This window comes from Rattus rattus, chromosome 6, assembly GCF_011064425.1.
Source record: "Rattus rattus isolate New Zealand chromosome 6, Rrattus_CSIRO_v1, whole genome shotgun sequence".
NCBI lineage: Eukaryota > Metazoa > Chordata > Mammalia > Rodentia > Muridae > Rattus > Rattus rattus.
The window spans coordinates 85,382,384-85,391,952 of record NC_046159.1 but is presented as its reverse complement, the minus strand read 5'-3'; the positions used below and the strand labels follow the sequence as shown (position 1 = coordinate 85,391,952).

Genomic DNA, 9,569 nt, shown 5'->3' with positions numbered 1-9,569 from the left:
ATCTTCATCTTACTTAAAAGATAAAGGATATGAGACTTACTGGGGTTGTTCTGGTCAGATTTTGTTGAATGTGAAAATCCAACAATTCTTTGCATTATTCCATAATAGAGCAAGAGTGTATATCCCCAACTACAGTCAGTAAGTGGGGAAATTTATAGTTCTGGACAGAGATGCAGGGAGGAGGAAACACTGACCTTGCCCCCTAGGATTGAACAATGTAGTCAGACTTGTATGTTCAACAGCAGCTCATGATCCAGATCAGATCTGAAATGTCATATGACTTGGGTACTTGAGTCTACACCAATAGGGCTGTGGTCTGTGAACAACAAGATGCCATTCCAGCAAGACGAAGGTGCAAGGCTCCACGTGGAAGATGCCCTGGGAAGCTTATGTGATTTTGAGGCCTTGGAGATGAGAAGGTGGAACTTCCATAACAGGTAAGACTAAGACAGACAGATGTGACAAACAGAGCCTCATTCTTCACAGAGACATGGGCAAGGCTAAGGCATCTCATTTCCTGGGGGTCCACACTGTCTTCACTACCATTAGGAAATGTTGGTGCACATACCTGACTCCTAAGACATTGCCTGGATAAAGTTGTCTTGTTGCTCTAATGAAGAATGTGCTGTGCATGCTGTCACATGCTTGTGATCTCAGCCCCAAGTAGCCTGAGGCAGGGGGAGTGCAATCATGAGCCAGACTGGGGTGTATAGTGAGATCCTGTTGAATGAAACAATCCCTGGTCATGGATGCAATGGAAGGAAATACAAGGTTTAAAAGTGGCCTTTGTTGCTGAAGGGCTATGGAATAGCTTCAGGGTTATAGTTTGAGGCTCCAGTTAGTATGTATATTAGATTTTATCCATGGCTTATGACTCCACTTTGATTTCTCAGACTATAGAAAGCAAACTCTAGTCCTTCCTTTTCCTGACTTGGACCTGACCGGAAAGAAATTCTCTGAACTACTCTCATCTGATAACAAGTCATAAGACCTTGTTCATTCCAGGCGTCCCTGGCCCAAACACTGGAGAAAATGCTGCACCAGAGGAGGCCCAGAAAAATGCTCGGGCAGATCCTGGTTTCCTTACTCAGTCGATCTGCCTTAGGTGAGGATCTTTTTGTCCCCATCACATTTAAATAAAAATAGCCGTGCTTCAGTTGAGTCTCCTGATAGTTTCCACAGTGGCCTAAAAGGACAGGATTTGGAGTTTCCAGGCAGGTGAACATGGGGATGTGTGTCCTAGAGGTAGTATTCCAGTGAGGGCGTGGAAACTCCATGCTGTTTGCCATTTCACCTGTGTGCTTTGTAATATGTCATAGCAAACCAGTAAACACGAGCATTCCATAGGTGCTCTAAACTCCTCTACCAGGTTAATTAAGATGGAGGAAGGCTTCTTGGTCTAGAGATGAGTGGTCAGAAATACCAGTGAAATAATCTTGGATGGTGACTGGTAGAAAATAAAAAGCAGCCTTGAAGATGGTGCCCAGAATGATGGGGTTGCTTCTACCTTAGTGTCAGAAGTGAATAGGGTTAAGGGACACTCAGCTAGTGCCAGTAGCAGGATCCCCTGCCTACATGCTCCTGAGGAGAAATCCTTACACCTTCTGTGCTGCTGGTGATGCGAGGGTCGATGAAAAATGAGCCTTTGCTCTGCTCTGTACCTGGGGGAAAGTGACACAAAGTTTCTGGTCCCCAGTTTCCGGTTATATGGACGCCGTATGGCTAACAGCAATCATCATTTCCTCATGACGCTCTTAGAAGTGAATAAGGCAAGTTTCTGAAAATGCTTCATCATCTCTGAACTGTGGTGTATGCATAGCTTTAATAGGGAAGATGAAGACGGAACAAAAACTTAAAATGGATTGATTTACCAGACAGAAAAGGGGAAACATGAGAGGCATTACTGAAAAAGTTTGGTGTGTTGGGGTATTTTAGGAAAGTTAATTTGGCCCTGGGAAGTGGTCAAGGAAACAAATGGAGCAGGGTCACTAACTTGGAGGACAGTGCATTGATCCAGAAAAGATTAGCCTGGGTCCTGAGATCAAGAGGATGACCAGAAAAAGAAAAAAATGAGGAAAATATTCAGTATTATTTCTTTCACATGTAGCTCACTGTTCCTAGAAAGAATGTGAGCACCTCTATAAATTTGGGTTTCTTTGTGGGGGAGAGAGGATACCCGTTGCACAGTGAGTCCAACTTGAGTGGTTCTGAGAGGAAACAGCCTGGAATACTGAGCAGTGCAGTATGCTATACTTTTCAACCTTCCCAACCCGGTCTCCTTTGGAGGCTAAGTGTCCTAGGTGTAGAGAGGCTGATGGTTAAATCAAAACAACCAAGCAACTGAAACCCCATCGTTGGAGCGTGACTACTTCCTGCTCTGGAAACTATGTCTTACAGTTCAGAGAAAGGTGATGAAAGAGACACAGAAAGCAGCTTAGAGGGAAGGCGCCAATGCCCAGAAGGTGCTCAGTTCCAGGCATGCTGGTACCCACCAAATCAGCCTCATGATGTTTTAGCAGAGGAATGTTAACCTGAGTGATGTGAGTGCAAGATGAAAGGCAGACAGCACATTTTCCCTTCACACTGGGGAAACAAGTAAGGGGCCCAGGGTGGAGGATTTGAAGATTATACTTACTTAGAATCCACAAGCTGGGGGATGCTGGGAGCCCATTTGCTAACAGAAACATGTGTGCTCCAAGACGGTAGAAACTGAAAGATAATTAGGGCGTGGGGGTGGGTGGATATAAGGTCCCAGAGACGGAAGCAAGTAATGTATCGACAGCAGACATAAAGGCATGTCTAGGTGCCTCTCCAATCTCATTTTTTCTCATTTTACTGACAGGACCTGATTTTACTCCTGGTGGAAGTGAACTCTGCAAAAGGAATAAGCTTCTCCTAGCTTATGCTAAATCTAGCTGACAGCCAGATCTAAGGTAGACACTATCTATTAGCACGGGACGTCCGTAAATATTTCCAGATGGGTGTGCGTGGTTATTTGGATGTGTATCCTTTAGTCATTTTCTTTCCTTCTTAATTGGAATGAGGAAACATTGGTCAAATCCCACCCCAAAAAGGAGATGGACAATCTATTTGGAAGACCGCAGATGGTGGCCTTTTCTGTTGAGTGGTGGAGAGATACAACACCACAGGCAAGGAAGAAGGATGCCTTTAAACCTAGCTGAAGCCATCTTCCTGGCTCCTGAACCCTTTATACCTTGCTGCTCTCCCTTTCACCTTTCAAAGCAGTTTTTCAGCATAGCATCCCTGATGCATTGTATGAACAACTCACAGGATTTCTCAGCATTGTGAATTGCTGAAGAAAATTGACTTAGGGCCAAGGGTGATATGTAGTGGGAGTGGCTGGGTGGTTCTAATGTCGGGTTCAGAAGAGGCATCTAAATGCTGACTAAGCATGGGATCCTCCTAACCCATCCTGGCCATACATCCATCACGACAGTAAAGCTGCATCTGTCAGAGACACACGGAGCATGCACACACAGGACGGATGTGTCCAGATTCTAGAAGATGCCTCCAATTCTCTGGGGTCGGTTTCTGAAATCCACACTCTGTAGCTGGAGTTTCTCGTGAACTGATCTCTGCGATAAAGCTTGCCCAGAGCACCGGATTCTTCCCCATTCTGCCAGCTGCTTCTCTTCGCTCTTCCACTTGCCAGAAGGGAGACGGAAGACCTATCTCCTGTTGCACTCTCTGCTTCCAACAAGAATCTGTGACCTTGGAAAGAGTGCAGGTCCCAAATGGTTGTCTGAGCCAACATGACTCTGAGCCGGCACGGTGCTGTTCAGGCCAGGCTACTGGGTACACTATATCAAGGATAGGAGACCAGGAAATCACACCTATTCTAACACAGAAGAAATGATCCTGGGGCGTGGGGCAGGGAAGATATTCCATTTCCAGACGCCCCTCCCCCCTTTTTTCCTCTCTCAGAAAGAATGAGCAGTGACCTGGTTCCTAACGTCTGAAGGGCCACAAAGAGTCCAGCACTGCTGGACCAAGTCCCAGGGAGAGCAGCTTTTGTGCGCATATGGGAGGAAGTGGGAGAGAGTCTTCCTGTGCCCAGGCAGGCGGAGGGGGACAGAAGGCTCTCTACCTTGGGCAAACTTCTCTCCACTCCGGCAGGACACAATCCCTCTTTTACCTCGGTTTCCTTCCCCTGCCCAGTGGGAGTGGAGTGAACAGGTGCTCACACACCGGCTTGGAGGGGCCGTCCATCACCAGCCAGTCCTGCGCCAGCAGCTGCTCAGTCCCTTTCCTGCTTTCAGGCGGCCGCTCTGCTCTCTGAAGGGCCCTAGGTTCCAGCAGAGGGTGGCAGGGATTGGGCTACAAAGCCTGCTGGAGACTGGGGCGCGGACCTCAAGTCCGCACGCCCGAGTCCCACCAGCTGCAGGGCGGGAGGGAAAGAACAGGGTCAGCCCTGGGCAGCACCTGGGCGGTCTGGAGCTGCGACAGACCGCCAAATGGAAATGCCAACCCTTCCCATCTCAGCAGCCCGGCCAGGGCTGCGGTGCCCGCTAGATGGGCGAGGCCCCAGGCTGCAGGGCGCCCACTGCGGGCGGAACTCGGGCAGCGCAACCGGAGTCCTGGAGGCCGCCGAGGCAGAGGGAGGTCACCTGCGTCCTCCAGCCCTGTCCGACTGGCCAAGCTGATACTGCCCTGGCTCAGGCGGTGCCCGCGGAATCCTGCGCTGCAGCAAGCTTGTCCCGCTGTCTTCCCCAGGCCGCGCAGATGCCCACTTCCCACACCCTGGGAAGCAGACCTGCTCAGGCCTCTCGGAGGAACAGGTCACAGCACCTTGCCTTTTATTGCAGGAGCCGAGCGGCTTGGCCCTGTTTTAAGAAGCTAGCTCTCCGGGCATATTAAAGGAAGTTTTTGCTTGCCTTTGTTAGGAAACTTTTAATCACACAGAATTTAGGTTCTAATCGGCCAGGCGTTTAACAGGCCCAGAGAAAAAGCTTCCGTTTTAAACACTGGCTCTGGGGGCTGTTGGAAAACTGCCACCGAATTTAGGCTGGAGTTGAAGGTTAGCCAGATTTACCATTGTTTCCCCAGGGTGTTTAACACTCACGGTCGCCTTTTCTTTCATCTAAGATACTTTCAAAAGAAAATTCTGGAAAACGCTTTGGTGATTTTTTTTGTTTGTTTTTTGTTTTGTTTTGTTTTAAGAAATTTGTTTGAGCTCTTACAATTTAATCCAGAAAGATTTCTTAAATAGGGAGGCAGGAGCACCGGAGACTGAAAGCAGCTGTGTGCCAGGAAATAATATAGTATCATGCAAAAATACCATGCTAATAGATATCCTTTATAAGTGGAAATAGCTATGTTTAATTGCTTTTAAACTCTAGGATGGAAAACACAATTATACACCGTAACAAACCTGTACAGAAGAATCCTGAACAATACAAAACAAGTGCTAATATTTTTCTTTGTGACTGAATTGTCCCCCAATTATGACACTGATAACCTCCCCCCAAATACTGTGTTTCCTCCTCTGGAAAACGCTTGAGGAGGAATAGTCGTTACATTTAGTTTTGTCCCTAATAAACAGAAAATTGCATAGCTTTTGATATTGTTGTACATCCTCGAATGCGTCTTTTAATTTCAGGGTTAGCTCTTGATAGTTTAAATACCTAAAATTTCAGAGATACATATATGAGTCCTAGTAATTATAAACACATTTTACTTATCTGATTTTTTTATAACATGCATCTTCATCATAACTGTACAACCGAAATAGACACCGAAGTATGCCGTGTGCTGTCTTTACTCCGCAACATACTCTGCGACGCCTTGTTAACCAAATTAAGGGAATTTGAAAGGAACTAAAACAAGAAAGAAAAAATCCTGCCAGTAAGAGAGAGAGAAAGAGAGAATCATCACAGTGTGATACAGACAAGAGGGAAGGAAAAGAAATTCTCATACGAAAAGAGATTTATTATGACATAGAAAATGTTCACAATCTTTGAAACACACTTCAGAAACTAGTAAACACCTTAGATAGAGTTGTGCCAATTACTCAGCCCACAAGCATCTGCTTTGTCTTAATTAGAGTGGGAGGTGAATGACCACTGTTTATTTTCATTTTCCTCATTAATTATGAAAAACTGCATTTAATTCATCTTGCATAGTGAGAGATTGGCTGCGCAGATGTAAGTCGTAAGGGAAGTGGCTGTCGGTGGGCAACCTGAACATGGCACCCTGCCCAAGGGGACCCCTGGGTGGCACTGCACAGTAATGCATGCCATAATTGTAATTTTTGCCATAGTCCAAGGTTTCTTCTTGCTTCAGGGAAAATATCCCATTATAGTTAATTGGGGGAGGACTTAAGGGACCTTCAAACTGAGGGCTGGCACACTCAGGGGAAGTACTTTCATAGAAGGATTCGTATGCACTGCAGTAATTGTAGGGTTTCATGGACTTGGAATTATCAAGAGTCCCATGCCCTGGGGGAGTGGCCAGCTCAGGGCTGTGGTAGGGTGGGTAGAATGTGGAGTAGGGTGACCTTGTGTGGTGGGCAGCCTCCCCACCCTGACCCATCAGGAAACTCCTGGCGTTGAGCTGTAAGCAGCCTGCCACCAAGTTTGTAGTTGGCTGAGAAAGACCTTTGCATAAGTTTTGGACGAACGTGAGCAGATCCGGTCTCTTGCCAATCCTCAGAATTTCAGAAAGTGCCCAGATGTAATTTTTGGCCAGCCGTAAAGTTTCTATTTTGGACAGTTTTTGGGTTTTAGAGTAACAGGGGACCACTTTTCGCAAATTGTCCAGAGCATCATTGAGGCCGTGCATCCGGTTCCTCTCTCGTGCATTGGCTTCCTGTCTCCTGAACTTGACCCTTTCCAATCGTAGTTTGGTGGTCTTTTTTTTCCTGAGACCCCTCCTTCTGGGCAAGCCATTCTCATCTTCTTCCTCTCTGTCTTCCTCCTCCTCCTCTTTCTCAGTTTCTTCTCCGGGGGCCCTTTTAATGCTCTTTCCTCGAAGGACAACTTGTTTTGGAAAGCTCTCTGGTTTCTTAATTTGTTTCTGGTCCTCACATTGTCTAGAAAACTTTCTGCACATCTGGGATTCGGGCATTACGACAGACTCGTCAAACGGTAGTGTTAACATGGTTCTTTAACCTTAATTTACCTGGAAAAAAAATGCCAGCACAGTTTTTAAAGTGTTTTTATTTTTAGAGTTGATCTACTTCAAATATATTTGATAACTAAATCATAAGACTCCAAGACCACATGAAAAATACTGATTCCAGGACTCTTATTTATATTAAATAAAAAATTTGAGTTTGGGCAGATCAACAATCATAAAGGCATTGATCTATGCAGTAGCCTTAATTCATACAGGAAATTTATAATTATCAAAAGAAAATATAAAAGAAAACACTTATTAGAGACGATCGCATTTTCTGGTTTTCTTGGATTTTAAACTGGTTTTTTTTTTTAATACACATGGAGTGGCGTTAAAGCAAATAAAAGCATGACATAATAATGCAGACTTTCATTAATTCTAATTCCCCTGAGAACAAAATAGAAGAGAAACCAGTTTTTAAAACGAAAAGTGTTCTCTCTCCCTTAAGCTAACAAATTGAGGTGGTTTTTGTAAGGAAAAAAAATTCCCCAACTTTATTTCCTATTAACCTCAAACTGGGCATTTAGACAAGTGACTGTAGAACATGCAGATTTAAAGAAAAGATCAATCAGATCAAATTTAAAATTGATTTCTTTTCTGGTGAGTAAAGAACTACGTAGTAAGAGAGCGCTGCCCTCCCAGCCTCAAGGAAAAGGGGAGTAGGCTAATTTGAAAATAAAACTATAAACAAATGGGAAAAAACTCACAAACATTACTGGCATTTTTTTTTTAATCAAAGCAAATGTTGTGACTGCTTTAACATCTAAGAATTCCCCCAATGTAATTGTCTGTTTACTGCTGTTCCGCTCCTAGGGTTTTTTGTTCTAAGAGCCACGGAAGTCTCCCTCTAGCTAATATCGGACAGGAACGGTCCAAGGATTCTGCCTGCAATTGTGCACGTGTGTTCAGAATCCCAAATGAAAGGGGAAAAATAATTTGTGTTTAAAATGCATTTTTTGTTTTTTTCTTTTTGGTTGGGCAAAGCAGCAAATATTTTTCATCTAAAGTCTTCAACCAAATAGGCATATTAAAACAGAGACTTTTAATTTACCAATCTCCAGCCACTCACTACATACACACACACACTTAACACACACACACAATGTCCACATATTTGCAACGTTACATAATAGCAATGAAAGTATGTGATAATTACACCATAAGAATGAAATATGATAAGAACTTATAGATGGCAAAGAACATAGAAATACTCTAAGACAGTGATACTGTATCTTTAAATACTTGCATGCAAAGCCAGCATCAATTGAGTATATCTTTATTTATATTACCTTAGGTTTTAATTTCATTCAATAATCAGTTTTCATTTTGGATCTTCCAAATCTTTTCAGGCTGAGTGTCGCATCGTCTCCTGGAGCCTCTAGATCTGTGTGTATCTGCACTATCTCATTGATCTCTAAAAAGTGACATTGATGCCAACTGCCAGAGCTGGTACCCATGCCATCTGCTAGTGACGTCACAGGGCAGAGAGAGCCATGTGATCCTCTCTTGGGACCTTCATTCTGCACTGATCATCTGGCATCCCTGTAAGTGGGTACCAGCATTCATGCATCAACACAGGAGGTTAGACTGATAGGGGAAAAAAAAATCTGCACCAGCCTTTCACATACAGTAGGTGTGTTTCTCTTCTAGCTGCTCGGGTCTCACTGGCAATCTGTAGAAAGAGCTGTGTTAGTGATGGGTTTCGCCCTGCCAATGGTGCAACTGTTAGGCAGTCGTTAATATTCCATTCATTTGCAAGGTGGGCTTTTGTGTGAGTGAGAGAGGTTTTTGTTGTTTGTGGGGTTGTTGTTTCGCAAGGATCACCAGCTCCTCCTGGTGCATCTGGGTACCAGGGAAGGAGAGCCCTGTGTGGGAACTAGAAGCTGGGGTTGGATGCTGAAGGAAACCAAGATTAAGGTCGACAAACGGGTCAGCAAAGGGCTCCTGTTTTGCTTTACAGCGTGTAACTTACGGGTGCGTGTGTGTATGTGTGTGTGTGTGTGTGTGTGTGTGTGTGTGTGTGTGTGTGTGTGTGTGTGTGTGTGTGTGTGTGTTTCCACTCCAGACTTCTTTGCTTCTCGGGATTTCAGAATAAAAGATCGGTTTCTCCATCTGGGGTCTGTGAAAGACATCTTCAAATGCGCCCTTACACTCGCTGCTGTCTTTTCCACAACTTTTCAGAAGGAATGCACGCAGGCAGAACCGCACACAGACCAACTGCAGAGCTCCAGTGAGTCCTTGGCTAGATTTGAAGCTACATGTTTCACCCACCGCGGAGCCACTAACTCCACTCTGTTACTCGCCAGGATCTCCTGGTGTTAACCTGCTTGTGCTTTCTCCCCTCAGACACAATAAACAGAAAAACCATCGCTCCCATTTGCTGCTTTTTTCTCTTTGACATGGGACAGCAGAACATCTTATTTAAACATTTT

At 44.8% G+C, this 9,569-nt stretch overlaps 1 protein-coding gene across 1 annotated transcript; it reads right to left on the bottom strand.

The window, feature by feature from the left end:
• Positions 1-5,296: 5,296 nt before the first annotated feature.
• Neurod6 (neuronal differentiation 6) lies at positions 5,297-8,716 on the bottom strand. The gene is made up of 2 exons (XM_032906441.1): positions 8,427-8,716; positions 5,297-7,140 (listed from the first exon to the last, which is right to left on the bottom strand). Exon 2 carries the CDS (start codon positions 7,117-7,119, stop codon positions 6,106-6,108), a length of 1,014 nt encoding a protein of 337 aa, XP_032762332.1. The 5' UTR covers positions 7,120-7,140; positions 8,427-8,716; the 3' UTR covers positions 5,297-6,105.
• Positions 8,717-9,569: the final 853 nt, after the last annotated feature.